We start from the raw sequence: 18,967 nt of genomic DNA, 5'->3' as shown, positions 1-18,967 counted from the left end.
TATAAAACATTATATCATTCATATATAACAAGATGCCCATGGGCCACATCGCACACCTCAGTCACCTTGGTCCATATCAGAAGACTTTCTATATATATTTGCATGTAAAACCGTAGTCCTTATTATGGTCCCAACCTACCCCTGGAGGCCATATTTTTTGCAAACTTGAATCTACACTAAAAAAAGAAAGCTTTCATGTAAATGTGAACTTCGTTGGCCCAATGGTTCACAAGAAGAAGATATTTGAAGATTTTTCCCATATATTTGTATGTAAAACTTTGATCCCCTATTGTGGCCCCATCTGACCCCCGGGGGCCATGATTTTAACAATTTAGAATCTGCACTATATCAGGAAGCTTTCATATAAATCTCAGCTTTTCTGGCTCAGTGGTTCTTGAGAAGAAGATTTTTAAAAGATTTGTCCTATATATTTGTATGTAAAACTTTGATCCCCTATTGTGGCCCCATCAGACCCCCGGGGCCATGATTTTAACAATTTAGAATCTGCTCTACCTAATAAAGCTTATCTATATATTTCATCTTTTCTAGCCCAGTGGTTCTTGAGAAGAAGATTTTTTAATGACCCTACCCTATTTTTACCTTTTATTGATTATCTCCCCTTGGAAGGTGGCCTGGCCCTTTATTTTAACAATTTAGAATTACCTTTACCTAAGGATGCTTTGTGCCAACTTTGGTTGAAATTGGCCAAGTGGTTTTTGAGAAGTTAAAAATGTTAAAAGTTTAGAGACGGACAGACGGACAGACGGACGGACGGACGCCGGAATACGGGTGATCAGAAAAGCTCACTTGAATATTTAGCTCAGGTGAGCTAACAAGAAATAGGGGTACCAATATTAAAGAACTCATTGTTTGAACTAACTTGCTCATAAACTTGATTGTCGATCTTCTTGTTGGGAATTTGAAAATGGTTGATATACACTTTTTGAGGGGGGTGGGGGGTCTCAAAAAGTGTGCTTTTTGCACACTTTGGAAAATGGTTGACAATTATGGATGACCCCTTACAAGTTTATTGTTAATTCGGATTTCAAACATGTCGGTTGAGCATCACTGAAGAGACATTATTTGTCGAAATGCGCATCTGGTGCATCAAAATTGGTACCGTATAAGTATTACATTTCATAGGTTAACTGGATTCGAAATATAAGCTTAAGACTATTTTCAGTTGATGGTCTGACGGCCGGGTCTCTCTATTCATGGTCTGAATGTATCTTATACAAAATTGAGAGTATATGGTAAAAAAGAAAGACCCTTGAAAGATCAGAGGACAAGGTACCAGGGAGGAATAAGCATCCCTTGATACCCGGTTACATCCGCTGTGATTCCTATCTTGATCAGGTAAACGGATTAACCCTAGTCAAATTCAGTGTCTAAAGAACGCCTTAACAAAGTAAAACACATCAGACAACATTCGACTCAATGGCTCCAGGTTGTATATGTAAATAAGATCATTATACTGGTGTGTCCAGAGGTCCGTGTTTGCTCAACTATCTATTTTGTATTGTTTGTAGGAGTTATGAGATTGATCACTCTTCGTTATCTTCACCTTTCACCTACCAAAGGATTTGCAAATAGATGATTTCAAATGAGACTTGAAAGAATTGTAACATCCTTATACTTTTAATAGTCTTTTTCGGATTAAAAATTGATCATAGGCAGACCATGTCCGTGGTTATCACGTTTTTATTGAAATGACTCTTGATTTTCACTTCTAATACCGATCGTTGTGCGAAGAAAAAATCACTAGGTACGAATAAGCGTAGATTGAGTGCAGGGATCTAGAATTTTCTAGCAATGAATAAGCTTAGAGTCGGTGCAGGGATCTAGTATGCGCTAGCTATAAATAAGCTCAAACTCGGTGCAGGGATCTAGTATGCGCTAGCTATGAATAAGCTTAGACTCGGTGCAGGAATCTAGTATGCGCTAGCTATGAATAAGCTTAGAGTATGTGCAGAGATCTATTATCCAATACTGAGTCAATCGATCACATTTAAAGGAGGCACGGGTGAGGGGGTAAGCAGGAAATAGAATATCGTGAAAGAAGTAAAATTTATTGCAGTCGTTGTCAAAACATTGTAAGTATATCTTAATGAAAAATGCCCAGTGAATTAGTCAATGATTAAATGAAAAATCAATATCGAGCAATTTAAAGTAATATTCGTATGAAAAGGTGATAATGAACAATGATCAATCTCATAACTCTTATAACGAGTACATTATTAAAAGTTGTGCAAACCCAGACCCCTGGATGTACCAGAAGTGAGGACGGGTACCTAGCTAGGTGGTGTAATCATCCCGTAGATCAGTCACTCCTTCTTTGAGTCCTATATAGTGATCAGGTAAAATGAGTAATCCGTGGTCAAATCGGTGTGTAAAGAACGGTCTAATAATTGGTATGATCTACCTTAGACAGCACTTGACCCAAGGATAGGTTGTATTGGCAAACTAGACCATCATAACAACCGTAGAATTTGCAAAATGCTCACTTTAAACGATACTGTTGTAACCTTTGTAACATCCATTTGTTTGCCAGTAGTCTGTCTCTAAGTCAGAAGAGTACCAACAAAGTAGGTGATGGTGCACCAATCAATTTGAAAATGAACTGATTATTCATTTCTCCACGAGGGATGTTTTGACAAAATTTCAAGGCAATAATTTATTTATAATGGAGAATGGGAGACAAAAACCACGAAAACATGGTTTTTCTACTTAGTGATATTACGACCATGACCTCTCAAGGCATCCTCCGCCTGCCATACGAATTATGTGTACCAAGTTTGGTAATCCTAACCCAGTGCTTCAGTCTATATCCTGCTTAAAAGTTTATCCTACTAAGTGATACTATAACCTCGACCTTTGAACTTGAAGAATAAAAGTCATCCTCCACTTGCCACGAGTAGGCTTCCCAAGTCTGACAGTCCTAGCTCCAAGAGTTCGATTTCCATTATGTCAAGAAGATTGTCCCATCAACTGCTTTGATCTCTGACCTTGAAAAATATAGACATCTTCCTCTCATCATGGTAAATGAATGGACGAGGTTGTAAGATCCTAGCTCCAATTGTTCGGCTTGTATTCTGCCTGAAATGATTTCTATTAGGTCATGTCCCCATCAAAGGGGAGAAAATCACAACAATGCAAAAATAAGGTGCTGTCATTTACAAATCTTCTGATGACCCCTCATTTGAAGAAACTTGAGGGCCCTTCACCGAAGGATGTTTCTTGCCAAATTTGGTTAAATTTGATCAGTGGTTCTGGAGAAGAAGTTAAAAAATGTAAAACGGTTTAAAGACAAACAGACGAACAAACAAATGGTGAACAGGTGATAAGAACAAGAGGCCCATGGGTCTCATCGCTCACCTGAGTCACCTTGGCTCATATCTAAAGTTTTTCCCTATATATTTGCATGTAAATCTTTGACCCCTATCCAGCATTGTGATCCCAACCTACTCCTGGGGGCCATTATTTTTTTTCAAAATTGAATCTGGACTAGGTCAGAAAGCTTTCACATAAATGTAAACTTTTCTGGCCCAATGATTTTTCAGAAGATTCGTAACGATTTTTCCCTATATACTTGTATGTAAAAATTGATCCCCTATTGTCGCTCCATCCTACCCTCGGGGGCCATGACTTTTACGAACTTGTATCTGCACTATGTCATGAAGATTTCATTGTAAATTTCGACTTTCCTGGCCAAGTAGTTTTTGAGAAGAATATTCTAAAAGATTTTCACAAACTTTGATCCCTCTTGTGGCCCCATCCTATCCCTGGGGGCCATGATTTGAACAAACATAAACCTGAAATATGTTAGGAAGCTTTCATGTAAATTTCAGTTTTTCTGGCTCAGTGGTTCTTGAGAAGATTTTTAAAGATTTTTCCTATATATTTGTATGTAAAATTTTGATCCCTATTCTGGCCCCATTCAACCCCCGGGGGCCATGATTTGAACAAACGTGAATTTGAAATATGTCAGGAAGCTTTCATGTAAATTTCAGCTTTTTTGGCTCAGTGGTTCTTGAGAACCTTTTTAAATTACCCCACCCTTTTTTTTTTTTTTACATTTTTGTGAATATCTCCCCTTTGAAAGAGAGATGGTCCTTCATTTGAACAAACTTGAAAACAACCTAAGGATGCTTTTGGCCCAGTTTGGTTTAAATTGACCCAGTGGTTCTGGAGAAGTCGAAAATGTAAAAAGTTTACAGACAGACAGACGACAGGCAATCAGAATAGCTTACTTGAGCTTTCAGCTCAGGTGTGCTAAAAACTCATCTGGGCTTTAAGCTCAGATGGTCTCATAAAATATAAAATACCTGTCTGCCTTATCAAAATTGGAAAATTTTGACATGAGAAAGTAGTTATTAATTTGTTTTGGCCTTTTGTAAAATATACATGTGGCTTCATTACCCCAAACGCTATCATTGTAAATCTGTTGTAGAACTATATAAAGAGCATAGAACAATATCTTTACTTGAAAGATTTTATGGTCATTATTATAAAGTATTCTCGACGGAAAAGTATGGTTGCGTTTATGATACTTTCCGGTCAAGATGTCTTTACAAAATAACAACCACATCTAACACTTAAAGTATTTGTTAAAGACTCTTTACAATGATATATACCGGGTTTGATAGCAGAGACGCATTTTGTTTCTGCCAACAGTGACAAAATAACATCAAACAAGTCTGATTTTTATGTGAAATTATTATATTCTGGTGTAACATTCTTTAAACAACGCAATGTCAATAACAGATATACATGAAACTGGAGATCTAACTTTATCAAACTTTCTGATGCAAACATTGAACTAAATCTAGTAATATACAAAATTTCTGATGCAATCTTCAAGCTAAATGTAGTAATATTCAAAACATAGATTTACAAACATCAAACTACACATAAAACTTAATATAAAAAATTTCAGATACAATCATTAAACCAAATGAAGTAATATACAAAATTCCGATACCAATATATATTTTTTTCATGATAAGCATGTTACATGCATAAAACTGTCTATACAAATTCTGATACAAACATAAAACTGTTTTCACAACACGTGTATTGCACACTGGGGTCAATGTTTTCCTTGTTCTCATCAACAGACACCAAAGACAATACGCCGGTTTCGAGATACGTCCGAGTTATTTCCCTTTGGAGAACTCTCATACTTAGTAAGGTGCAAAACAACTTGTTTACACGCGGGAGTGGGACAGATAAGTGAATCTGTTAAGTTTATCATACACAGTTTCATCACCCAATTTCGACTGATACACAAACTAAGTAAATGATAAGTATTCAAGAAGTAATTAAATACTTAGAATTCTTGATATATCACGTTATTTTGTTGCTCCTAGCTATCATATCCAGGACATTGCTTGGAAATATAACATTGTATTTATGGTTCCACTTTAGTAAAACATTTCTTTTGATAGTATTTTAAATTTCCTACATCAAGTATTTAATAAGAACTCGGTTTTTATACATTTTATCGTCTTTCTCACTGACTGTGGTACCACTCTGCCCCACCTAAGGATTCAAAGTTCCACTAAATGCACCTCCTACACAGCAGAGCTCTAATATCGAAACTGGCGTATTACGTTTGTGAAATCTGATTCATGTCCTCAAGAGGATTCACTCAACTTAAAATTAAATTCCAAACAGAAAGCTGCTGCCTCCCTGAACTATATTGCAATTTCAAAGTCCAAAGCTTTTGTCTTTTCAGTTACTGATAGATTGCTTTATTCTAAGGTTTATCAGGGATTCTATTTGGGAACACAAGTGCAGAGTGGAAGATGATGTGGTGATGAGATATCAGTGGCCTGTTAACATCAATGTATCAGGTGGAGAGTGGAAGATGATGTGACGAGGTGTTGGTGGCCTGTTAACATCAATATCTCAGGTGGAGCGTGGAAGATGATGTGGTGACGAGGTGTTGGTGGCCTGTTAACATAAATGTCTCAGGTGGAGGGTGGAAGATGATGTGGTGACGAGGTGTTGGTGGCCTGTTAACATCAATGTCTCAGGTGGAGGGTGGAAGATGATGTGGTGACGAGGTGTTGGTGGCCTGTTAACATCAATGTCTCAGGTGGAGGGTGGAAGATGATGTGATGACGAGGTGTTGATGGCCTGTTAACATCAATGTCTCAGGTGGAGGATGGAAGATGATGTGATGACGAGGTGTTGATGGCCTGTTAACATCAATGTCTCAGGTGGAGGATGGAATATGATGTGGTGATGAGGTGTTGGTGCCCTGTTTAGTCACAGCAATCCCCCCTTCGTGCTGACATCTACAAAACATGGACAAATTACCATATATCTGTTTTGATTAAAGAAAAAAACATCCTCTCCAAAACAAGATGCCCATGGCCCACATTGCTAATCTGAGTCATCTTTGCCCCTATCTAAAGATTTTTCCAATATTTATCATGAAAAACGTTGGTCCCTAGTGTGGCTAAACATAGTCGGGGGGAGGGGGCCATGATTACAAATCTAATATCTACACTAGGTCAGGAAGCGTTCATGTGAATTTCAAGTCTTCTAGCCCAGTGGTTCTTAATATTTTCAGATATTTCCCCTACATATTTGTATGTTAAACTTTAAACCCCTGTTGTGGTCCCATCCTACCCCCAGGGGCCATGATTTTAACAAACTTTAATCTGGATTATGTCAGGAAGTTTCGATTTAAATGTAAAGTTCTTTGGATCACTGGTTTTTGAGAAGATTGATTGATTGAATATTGTTTAACGACCCTCTCGAGAATATTTCAGTCATATGGAGACGTCACCACTGTCGGTGAAGGGCGGCAAAATTTAAGCCTATGCTCTGCCCTTATGGCCATGATTTCAACAAACTTGAATCTGCACAATGTCAGGATGCTTTCATGTAAATCCCTACTTCCTACTTCCCTGGGCCAGTGGGTCTTGAGAAGAAAATTTTGAAAGATTTTCCCTATACATTTGTAGGTAAAACTTTGATCCCCTATTGTGGCTCTATCCTACTCCTGGGGGCATGATTTTTACAAACTTGATTCTGCACTATGTCAGGATGATTCTATGGAAATTTCAGATCACCTGGCCCAGTAGTTCAATACTTTTTTTCAATGGTCCATCCTATTTTTGCATTTTTGTAATTATCTCCTCTTTGAAGGGGACATGGACTCTTATTTAAAGAAACTTGAAAGACTTTCATCCAAGGATGCTTTATCCCAAGTTTGGTTGAAATTGGCCCAGTGGTTCTGGAGAGGTTGAAAATGTAAATAGAGTATGCTGACACCTACACCACTGACAGACAGTGGACAAATTTTGATCAGGAAAGCTCACGAGCCTTCGGCTAAGGTGAGCTAAATGAACATGTTAAGAAAAAGTTAACTATGCAAAATTTTAAACGAGATAGGCAATTCTAGTTTTAGGTTCTGACTATTTCAATTTGAAAACTAGTACTTATTGTAACGGGGACCGTTACACATGTTCCCCAAACATTCCCCCATTTAGCAAGCGGTGCCATTTATTTCAGTAGAAGTGGTTTTGACCATGGCAAACTGTCTAGCATGTGAATATATAACTATTTCATAACGTTCAGTCCATTTCATGCTAGTACATATCAATTATGAAGATCTGAGAATTTTGTGCACGTGCACGTACGTGCTGATAAGTAATTTGACCATCTCGATACATTAGAAGTCTTACCATATGAGTACAAGAGAAGTTTCACAACAGTTCAATGAAAATCGAGAAATTAACAACAACTCAAAACTACAAAGACCGAGATCAATGCACGTGCATACACGTGCGCGTGAGTACCACAAAACAATTTTGTTGATGCTATTCAATAGACATTTGAACAATATACTTACTATATGAATTTGGTTTCGATTGCTTCACTCTTAAGAAAGTTATTGGGATTTCAAAATCGTCCAATCAGAATTAAGCGCACGTGCGTGCGCGTGCAGGGAAGTGATTTTGAGACTATTAATAAATTGACAGGCTCAAAACATACCTGCAACCTAATTTTCAAACCTATTCATTGCAATCTCAAAATGTTATAGACCAATACTTAAATTTAGACGTCAAAAATTACAATGCACGCGCATTCACGCGCATGCGATTTTGATAATGGAAAATTTGTTGACACCATTTCACAGACATTCATATCATAGATCCTCAGGGTAAATTTGAATTCATTTCAGTTTTTAATTCAATAGTTATGACCATTTTAGTACCCGAAAAATGAAAGAATAGCTATGCACGTGCATACACGGGCACGTGAGTATGACTCAGCATCAATGTTGATGTCATTCAATAGACATTTGATAGATATACTTACAGTATAAATTTCATATTGTTTTCATCATTTATAAGAAAGTTATGGCGATTTGAAAATCGTCCAATCACAATTTAGCACACGTGCATGCACGTGCCGGATGGTAATTATGACTATACACTTTTGTTCAGAATATCAAGATACATATACAATACAAGTTTGAAAAGATTTTGACAAAAAACAAAAAAGTTAGGGTCATTGAAAGAATTGAACCTTCAAAAGACAATGCACGTGCGTGCTCATGCGCGTTTGCAATTTTTGTTACATCGATCTGTAGATGTTTGGCATGTCTACCTATCCTGTAAATATCATTAAATTTCCTTGATTGGCATGAATGATATAAACGGTTTTGTATTATCCAATCAAATTGAAGCACACGTGCATGCGCGTGCAGAATTGAAATTTTGACGATGCCAAACAGTTAAGGGTCCCTTGTTATACCTACGATATAAATATCAAACGATTTCATTGAAAAATAAAAAAGTTAGACTGATTCCAAAGTTGGTAAACAAAAAATCCAATGCACGTGCATGCACATGCATGCATTTTCAGACAAAATGACATTCGTTCCGCACATCTACATATGCTATACTATCATCCTAAAAAGGTTTCAGATTGATCCCTTGAGTAGTTTCTGAGAACACTCGTGGACAAAAAAGTCCCAAGAAGAAAGAAAGAATAATAATAATAATAATAACTAGTTTTAATTGTAACGGGGACCGTTACAGATGTTCCCCAAACCTCCCCCAATTAAAAAGTGATGTCCTTGTGAATCTATAGGAAAAAATCATTTTATTTTAGCCTTTAATTACATGTAGTACGTTCAATATGGTCATTTCAGTACCAAGAAATGAAAGAAAGCGTTGCACGTGCATACACGCGCACGCGTGTATGATTCCGAATTTTTGTTGATGTCGTTCAACAGGCATTTGTATCATATACCCACAGTATGAATTTCATAACGTTTCCACCAAATATAAGGAAGTTATAGCGATTTTAAAATCGTCCAATCAGAAATCAGGACACGTGCATGCACGTGCTGAGGAGTAATTCTAACCACAGGAATTTGTAAGGAGTACCAAGATACATCTAAATCCCTAATATGAATAGAATTTGATGAAAAACAAAAACGTTATCGTGCTTTAAAAATTGAACATTTAAAAAACGTTGCACGCGCATGCGCGTGGGCATTTTTTGTTACACCAACATATAGATACACATATTGTCTACGTATGCTGTGAATATCATCTCATTCACTTCATAAATAAGATAGTTACAAACGTTTTAGCATTATCCAATCAAAATGAAGCGCACGTGCATGCGCGTGCAAATTGGTAATTTTGACCATGTAAATCAGTTAAGGGTCTCAATATCTACCTATGATATGAATTTCAAGCCATTTCAATGAACAACAAAAAAGTTAGACTGATTCCAAAGTTAGCGTACAAATTTTGTAATGCGCGTGCACGCGCATGCGTGCGCGTACAGAAAAAAGAACTATTATTTTTCATATCTACAAATGATATCCTACCATCCTAATTAGGTTTCATATCGCTTCCTTCAATATTCTGATTTTCCATTTTTTGTACCAAAATTGCAATGCACGTGCGCGCGCGTGCATGCACGTGCAAACAAAATGACTATCACTATGCACATCTACAAACGCTATACTATCATCCTGGAAAGTTTCATATCGATCCCTTTTGTAGTTTCTGAGAACACTACCGGACAAAAAAGTACCGGAGAAAAAGAATAATAATAATAATAATAATAATAAGAAACAGAGTAAAAACAATATGTTCCCAAACTTTGTTTGGGGAACATAATAATAAGAAACAGAGTAAAACCAATATGTTCCCAAACTTCGTTTGGGGAACATAATTACTAGATCTCAGTGAAAGCAAATTATGCTTGAATTTCAGGGCCAGAAATGGCACTTATTGGACCTAGTCCTTTCCTTCAGACAGATCTGTATTATCTTAATGTAATTACCCAGACATTTCTTATTCATCTTCATTCTCGCTGGTCTCCTCTACATTCCGATCATCGTTTTCCTCTACACCATTATCTTTACTGGTTTGTGATTCAGCAGTGTCCTCGTCATCAGGATCAGATTCCTCGCTGCTATCCTCAGACTTCAGATCCTCGCTGTTTTCTTCAGACTCGGACTCTCCACTGATTTCCAGCTCTGATCCCGATTCCTGAACCTCCTCATACCCATAACTTTCAGAAGCTTCTGTGATCTGTTCATCTCTGTCTGGATTATCTGAAGTTTTAATTAGGATCAGATATAGACATTGAAGCATTTTGTCTAGTGTATGGAGGAGTTTGAAGCAAGTGAATTCTCTAGAAGTGGGCCCAGTCTACCACACAAAATAACATTAGTTCTAAATACTCGTGACATTAATTGTAAGTGATATACATTATGTGATTTGAAAGATGAGAGACCCATGGACCATATTGTTTGTCTCATCTTTTATGTTTCCCACCTGAAGTATATCAAACATTGTAAATAAATACTGGTCTTATACACAAAAGTATTTCATTCAAATAAAATCAGCATTACAGGTGTGTAATTCAAAATTGAGTCTTAGTTTTCTCAGCACTTGATATTGACTTCCGTTTCTTATACCAGTGGATGACCGGTCACAGTCGCTCAGTATATCCCCAAATCTTTGATTCCGTGGGCATAAAAAGAATGATAGACAGTATTTTCAAAGACAAGATACTTTATCAGTCACCTTAGTATTACTTATAAGTATCACTACTGACTAGGCCTTAGGGCTACGTAAAACATATTGTCTTAAAACTTAATCTAGAAAAAAATCCAAGCTCAGTTCTATTATTCAGGAACAGTGTAAAAGATGGAGTCTTAAAACTTGAATGACCCCCAAAAGTGCTTATGCTGATGAAATACAATACATAATATAATATGTAAGATTATTACAATATGACTAATTAGGGCCTGTCCTAGAGTGAAAACCCAGGAGTTGGTTGCGAAACAATGTTGTTGATAAAGACAATATACATATAAAACTTACACGGTACCAATTTTGATGCACCAGATGCGCATTTCGACAAATAATGTCTTTTCAGTGATGCTCAACCGAAATGTTTGAAATCCGAAATAACAATGAAGTTTTAGAGTTATTATAGGGAAAACAGTGTGCCAAAAAAAGTGGAGTCAAATTCGTCCAAGGATCAGAGCTATGCGTGAGGGAGATAATCCTCAATTTTGAAATGAATTTCTAAATTTTATAACAGCAATTAAATATTAATCCGTATTTTCAAGCTAGTAATAAGGTACTTAGCTACTGGGCTACATGTATAAGGACTGCCTATCTGTTTCTGGTGTTGGTGGCCTGTTAACATCACTGGGCTACATGTATGAGGACTACCTATCTGTTTCTGGTGTTGGTGGTCTGTTAACATCACTGGGCTACATGTATGAGGACTACCTATCTGTTTCTGGTGTTGGTGGCCTGTTAACATCACTGGGCTACATGTATGAGGACTACCTATCTGTTTCTGGTGTTGGTGGCCTGTTAACATCACTGGGCTACATGTTTGAGGACTACCTATCTGTTTTGTTTCAGTTTAATATCAATAGCAGTAAAGATGTTTTCTAAATGTTTTACACATATACGCTATATATACATCAAGTTTATCACCATCATGGAGTCAGAACCTCTACTCCAGGGATAATCAAATTTAAAATTTCATTAGAGGCCTTCCTATTCTACATGATTATACATTAAGTTTACCTTGCAAATGTGCAGTTGTTGAAAAGGGTATTGCATGTGGGTCAATATGTGGCAGTTTCGTAAATTTTATTTAACCCCTATGGTTCTAGGAGTGCAGAGTTCCTAAATTTATAATACATGTCCCCTGGTCCCAAAGATGCTTAAGCTATACACATGACAAGCGATGTTTGTAAAACATATATGCAACTAATGGTGTTAAAATTAACAAGAGGCCCATGGGCCGCATCACTCACCTGTATCACGTTGGCTCATATTTAAAGATTTTTCCAATATATTCGCATGTAAAACTTTGATCCCTATTGTGGCCCAACCTACTACCAGGGGCCATACTTTTTTTTTTTAAAATTGAATTTGGACTATGTCAAGAAGCTTTCGTGTAAATGTAAACTTTTCTGGTATACTGATTTTTCATCAGAAGATTTTTAATGATTTTTCCTATAAATTTGTATGCAAAACTTTGACCCGTTATTGTGGTCCCATCCAATCCTCGGGGGCCATAATTTTAACAAACCTCCATCTGCACTATGTCAGGCAGCTTTCATGTAAATTTGAACTTTCCTGGCTCTGTAGTTTTTGAGAAGATTTTAAAAAAAAGTTCCCATATGTTTCTATGTAAAATTTTGATCCCCTATTGTGGCCAAATCCTATCCTTGGGGCCATAATTTTGAGAAACTTCAATCTGCACTATGTAAATAATTTTTGTGTAAATTTCAGCATCCTGGGCCAGAAGTTTTTGAGAAGATTTTAAAAGATTTTCCAGATATATTTGTATGTAAAACTTTGATCCGCTATCGTGCCCCATCCTATCCTAAGGGACCATGATTTTTACAAACTTCAATCTGCACTATGTTAAGAAGATTTGCTGTAAATTTCCACTTTCTTGGCCCAATAGTTTTTGAGAAGATTTTTAAACATTTCCCCTAAATATTTGTATGTAAAACTTTGATCCCATATTGTGGCCCCATCCTACCCCATGGGCCATGATTTAAAGAAACTTGAATATCTGCATTATGTCAGGAAGCTTTCGTGTAAATCTTAGCTTTTCTAGCCCAGTGGTTCTTGAGTAGAAGGTTTTTAAATGACCCCACCCTATTTTTGCATTTTTTTCATTTTTGTGAATATCTCCCCTTTGAAAAAGGCATGGCCCTTCATTTGAATAAACTTGAAAGCGCTTCACACAAGGATCCTTTTGGTTCTCGAGAAGAAGTCGAAAATGTAAAAAGTTTACAGAGAGACGGACGGACATACAACAGGTGATCAGAAAAGCTTACTTGAGGTTTCAGCTCAGATGAGCTAAAAGTGTTAAACACATGTATCATTTCATAAATAGTTGTATTACCAATTCAAAATATTGAACAGACAATATCTTCCTATGTCAGGAATGGATTTACCATGTGACCTAAAATTAAAAGGGGTCATCTACTCCTTATTTTGTACCAGAGTACCAAGTTTGGTGTCAATCAATCAGATAATTATCAAAATATAGAAGCCAATATATTACTATGTCCAGTTTAACCCTTGACCTTTAACCATATGACCTCAAAATCAATAGGGGTAATCTTCTCCTAAAGATGTACCAGTGTACCAAGATTGATGTCTGTCAAGCGAAGGGTTTTCAAGATATTGGGTAGACAGTATATTCTTAAGTCCAGTTTGGCCCTTGAGATTTCAATATATGGCCTCAAAATCAACAGGGGTCATCTTCCCCTGAAAGATGTACCAGTGTGCAAAGTTTGATGCATGTCGAGCAAAGGGTTCTCACAATATTGAGCGCACAGAACATTCCTATGTCCAGTTTGACCCTTGACCTTTGAATATGTGACCTGAAAATTAATAGGGGTCATCTACTCCTGAAGATGTACCAATGTGCCAAGTTTTATGTCTGTCAAGCAAATGGTTCTCAATATATGGAGTGAATATTATATTCCTATGTCCAGTTTGACCCTTGATCCTTGACTATGTGACCTCCAAATCAAAAGCGGTCAGGTTCTAGTAATGATGTACCTGTGATGTACCTATGTATCAAGTTTGATTGCTGTCAAGCAAAGAGTTCTCTAGACATGGAGTGGTCAATATATTCCTATCCCCAGTTTGACCCTTGATCTTTGACCATGTAACCTCAAAATCGGTAGCGGTCATCTACTTTTTGGGATGTACAAAGGTACTAAGATGTCTGTCAAGGAAAGGATTCTCAAAATATTGAGAGTATATTTCTATGTCCAGTGTAGAATTGACCTTTCGACCTAAAAAACAGTAAGGGCCCATTTCTGCTTTTAACCAAATTACGATCAAATGAATGGTTCTAAAGATATTGAGTATATCGACCAACAGGTGCAAAACAATATACCTCTCTACTTTGAAAGGGGGGGGGGGGGGGGGGGGGGCAATAAGAATAATTGAAATGCTAGAATTTTATCATAAACTAAAAATTAAAATGTTCAAATCTTAACATTTTTAACAAATAGCGGCCGACAATGCCTACTGACCAATTGCAATTGGTCACCTGAGCTAACTTAATGAAATTACGATAAACGTCACAAATACGATATACAAAATCAATTGTAATTCATTAATTTCATTTAAAAAACATTCAGTGTCGATCTCTTATTGAAATAATTCCATTCTAACTACATTTGTATTTGTTTCTACCTAGTTTACAAGACTCAACTCAGAGTGTTATCAGAACTTGAATTTTAAAAACAAAGTAGATCAACATTCATCATTTATTTAGTTTCAAGGGGGTGGGGTGTTAATTGTTTTGTTTTTGTCAGACGTTGACTTTTGATACAGACCCCTAAGTTCATGATAGCTATTTCACACAGAGACTGGTGTAATGTACATACTCAGTGTCAAACCAGTACACAATGTAGATTTTGTCCACACCTGCTACAGAAACATACAACATCACACCATCACAGAAACATACAACATCCCACAAACCAAAGCTGTGTCAATATCACTGATATTTACAAAGTAGGATAGTTAAGTAGAAGAAATAGATTATAAACATGTCAAGTTTTAAACTGGCAATGATCAATGTTCTACAAATCTCAACAAGATAATAATTGTAACAGAATGCTGTTAATAAAATCTCCCCATTGAACACCTATTGAATCCCAACCCAAAATATTAAATAAAACCATTTCTCCTCATCTAATCATTGCCCCCATTGTAATTAAAATTAATTATATTATATTATTAATATTATTCACTTAATGTAATTATAACCCACATCATTTAACATTAAACCTACACACTAAGTTAACCTTAATTATCAACCACATTTTAATAACAACCTAACTCCTCGTCTAATTATATCCCATGTTGTAATTAAAATTAATCACTAGTTGTAATTAAATCCAACATTGTAGTCAAAATTAAATATTACTTCTAATCATAACCCACATTGCAATAGAAACATAACTCCTCCTCTAATTATAACCCATTTGTAATTAAAATTAATTCCTAGCTCTAATTATAACTCACATTGTAATTAGAAATAATCCCTAGCTCTAATTATAACTCACATTGTAATTAGAATTAATCCCTAGCTCTAATTATAACTCACATTGTAATCAGAATTAATCTGTAGCTCTAATTATAATTCAAATTGTAATTAATCACTAGCTCTAATTATAACCTGCAATGCAATCAGAATTAATCCCTAGCTCTAATTATAACTCACATTGTAATCAGAATTAATCCGTAGCTCTAATTATAATTCAAATTGTAATTGTAATTAATCACTAGCTCTAATTATAACCTGCAATGCAATCAAAATTAATCCCTAGCTCTAATTATAACTCACATTGTAAAATTTAGAATTAATCCCTAGCTCTAATTATAACTCACATTGTAATCAGAATTAATCCCTAGCTCTAATTATAACTCACATTGTAATCAGAATTAATCCCTAGCTCTAAATATAACTCACATTGTAATTAGAATTAATTGATAGCTCTAATTATAACTCACATTGTAATTACAATTAATCACTATCTCTAATTACAACACACATTATACATGCTGTAATGAAAACTAAACATTACCTATAATTATAACCAACTTGTAATGAAAACTTAACTCCTCCCCTAGATATAACCCATATTGTAATTAAAATTAATCACTAGTTCTAATTATTATGATTATAACCACCTCGTAATTAAAACAAATCAACACCTCTAAATATAGCCACATTGTAATTAAAATTAGATATGACCTCTAATCATAACCTACACTGTACATTTTTTAAAACATCACTATCATAACAATGTCATAGCATAACAATAATTTATAATGGATTCCTGTGTAGAATTTGATGTTATTTATACTGACTGATATATTACAATAAACTACAGTACTACTAGTACTTACCAGTCAGAGAGTACCTCCTCTGTAGATATCTATATACAGACACTGTGTTGGTGTCCCGTGATCCGACCCAGAGAAGGTGAGTTTTATCATCATAGTTCAGGCTGCATGGTTTGTTTATCCCGTGTTGTCGTGTCAGTAACAGAGACAGGAAGTGACCGTCCTTGTCAATCATCTGTACTGTGTGGGTGTTATAATCACACACCAGGATGTGTGACAGCGCGTCTGTACAGATTCCTAGTGGATATAGTGATGATCCTGATGGAGGTCCTGTGTAGGAGAATCGATGTCTCCCCCCGCGCTCTGTCACCACTACAGCACAACAAAACGAGTCAGACACAATAATATCACCGTTAGTGTTCTCTGTGATATAATAAGGATCAAAATACATCGTGTGACGTTTGTTGTCGTGTTGTATGGTCAGGATGTGTTGACCACTACTGTTGTACCGGGTTACCTTGCCTGTATCTGTTTTATAGTTACGCATCCCGACCATCAGATCTCCAGTGGACGGGGAGCAGTACACACACAGTGGTCTCCATGGTGATGTATACTCTATCTGTGTGGTGACTGTTTGATTGTTCACAGACAGTTTGTTGATGTTATGATCACTGTCTATATAAATCAGTTCACCAGAACTGTTCACTGTGTGTACTCCTCTATACCATGTTGTTATATCTGTCACACGGTGTATAGTGTCTCCTGTTGTGTCTATCAAGATGAGATTGTAAAAATCAGAGACCCAGATCCGGTCTGACATCACACGAGATATGTGTCTCACACGACTAACACCTGTCACACAGACAGACGTGTGTAATACAGGTGTGGACATCAGATTCACACACTCGTCTATTCCTACTTGTCGTTTTCCTGTTGTCATTTGGATTTCTGGGATTCCCCTCAATAACTGACTGACATCCTCCATGTTGAATCCCTCAGTCAGGGACAGCAGCGGGTGTTGTGGAAGATTAGGGGTGTCCTTTATCTGGGGGACACGACTGGTCTTTATAAACAAGAGGAATTGTACCGCTCTGTTTGCTGATTGTTCATATCTGTCTTCATAGTTCTGTATGTGGGTGAGGTGTCTGTTCATTTTTCTCTTCTGTTGTTGTATTCTATCAATCAATAAACCTCGGTATCTTGTTTTAACATCACATACCGCAGTGTCAATCAGATCCTTCAGTCTCTGGGCTTTTGTTGACATCTGCTGTGATTGACGGTGACAGATTTGTGGGGGACAAGTTTGGATATCAGTTTGGATTCCTGCCAGGAGAACACGACAGTTATAGAAAGTCTCACTTCTGATGTTGTCAATGATTTCTCGGTGTTGTTGTCGCTTTGTTTGATAGGCTCTACGTAATTCCTGAAACCTATGAGTTCTATGTTCACTGCAGGCAAAACACACAGGGATTTCACATGGCTCACAGAACATTTCATATTTCCAGCCCGGATGTCGGAAACAATCATCATTAATTGGAACACATTTAAACTTCTCACGGTAAATCACAACATCATGGTATATGGTATGTAGATCAATGACATGTTTCTCTTTACACTGTAAACACAGATCACGTTTACATGTGTTACAGTAAAACTCAGTGTCCCCCTGACATTGAGAACATTGTCGTACTTTTAGCTGAGTGCTGAGTCCTAGTGTGTCCATGATGTGGAGGGTCTGGGTCTTTAGGAACACAATCTACAATAATTAAACTGACATGTAAATATCAACCTATTCACAATATACATTTATTTCACACATTCAAGTGATCTACATATTTCACACACTGATTGCAATCGACCTGTTTTTTCACATGTACATTTCTTGAATGCTAAGGCCAAAAATATAAATGGTTGTGTTTCCACTAATATTCAGTCAAAATTAGAGTAACTTGGTAGGAAATGAATTATATTTGTTACATCTAAATCCAAGACAAGAAGATGTTCTGAATTCTGATTACAATTTCCATTCAATTAGCAGATCTATTGACATACTGAAAACAAGGGACTCATTTTTCATATAGATACAGTTGTTGAATATGCTTTGATATTATTAAGTCATATACTAAACTATATTATTACCAGGGTCATCTCCATCTTTTTTAATAATAATTTTTTGGAGAACATGTCAAAAAACTTCTAGGGTAGGGGTATAATTTAGAGTCGGTTGTATTAGTGGAAACAAATCAATGATTACTTTCGGCCTAATCAAACACATGTACTTCCATGCTCATGGTCCACAACGCTCACCTGAGTCACCTTGCTGATACAGAGATGTGACTGATCAGCTTAGAACACTGATAGTGGGACTAATAGAATCCTTCATTAGTACGAGTGTGGGATAGGGAAATTCCACCGAGGGGACAAGATTCGCAGTCTAGGACGAGGCTTTGCCGAGTCCTAGACAGCGAATCTTGTTCCCGAGGTGGAATTTCCCTATCCCACACTAGTAAATAATGAAGGATTATTTTTCTCACATTTTATCTACAGTTTAGTGCACA

The 18,967-nt window shown here is 36.5% G+C and overlaps 2 protein-coding genes across 3 annotated transcripts in view; both read right to left on the bottom strand.

Moving 5' to 3' along the window:
* The window catches only part of LOC125682852 (uncharacterized), a 265,876-nt gene that overhangs the window by 116,410 nt on the left and 130,499 nt on the right, over positions 1-18,967 (bottom strand). The gene's annotated exons all lie outside the window — the stretch shown is intronic.
* Positions 4,697-18,738, bottom strand: LOC125667651 (uncharacterized). 2 transcript variants are annotated; one of them, XM_056147852.1, is made up of 3 exons: positions 16,473-18,186; positions 10,327-10,600; positions 4,697-6,302 (listed from the first exon to the last, which is right to left on the bottom strand). In XM_056147852.1, exons 1-2 carry the CDS (start codon positions 18,130-18,132, stop codon positions 10,338-10,340), a joined length of 1,923 nt encoding a protein of 640 aa, XP_056003827.1. In that variant the 5' UTR covers positions 18,133-18,186; the 3' UTR covers positions 4,697-6,302; positions 10,327-10,337. The 2 variants fall into 2 exon arrangements, with proteins under 2 accessions (XP_056003827.1, XP_056003828.1); XM_056147853.1 differs by lacking the exon at positions 4,697-6,302 and having other exon boundaries at positions 10,323-11,916; positions 16,473-18,738.

Source organism: Ostrea edulis, chromosome 8 (assembly GCF_947568905.1).
Source record: "Ostrea edulis chromosome 8, xbOstEdul1.1, whole genome shotgun sequence".
In the NCBI taxonomy this organism is placed as follows: Eukaryota; Metazoa; Mollusca; class Bivalvia; order Ostreida; family Ostreidae; genus Ostrea; species Ostrea edulis.
Note: the sequence above shows the minus strand (reverse complement) of the source record. Positions and strands in the feature narration are given on the sequence as shown.

Excerpts from the sequence above, each read along its gene's own strand:
- LOC125667651 (XM_056147852.1), bottom strand. The coding sequence starts at position 18,132 with ATGGACACACTAGGACTCAGCACTCAGCTAAAAGTACGACAATGTTCT. Across the intron at positions 10,601-16,472 it reads GAGGAGGTACTCTCTGACTG|ATAATCCAGACAGAGATGAA; the intron begins GTAAGTACTAGT and ends TTAAAACTTCAG.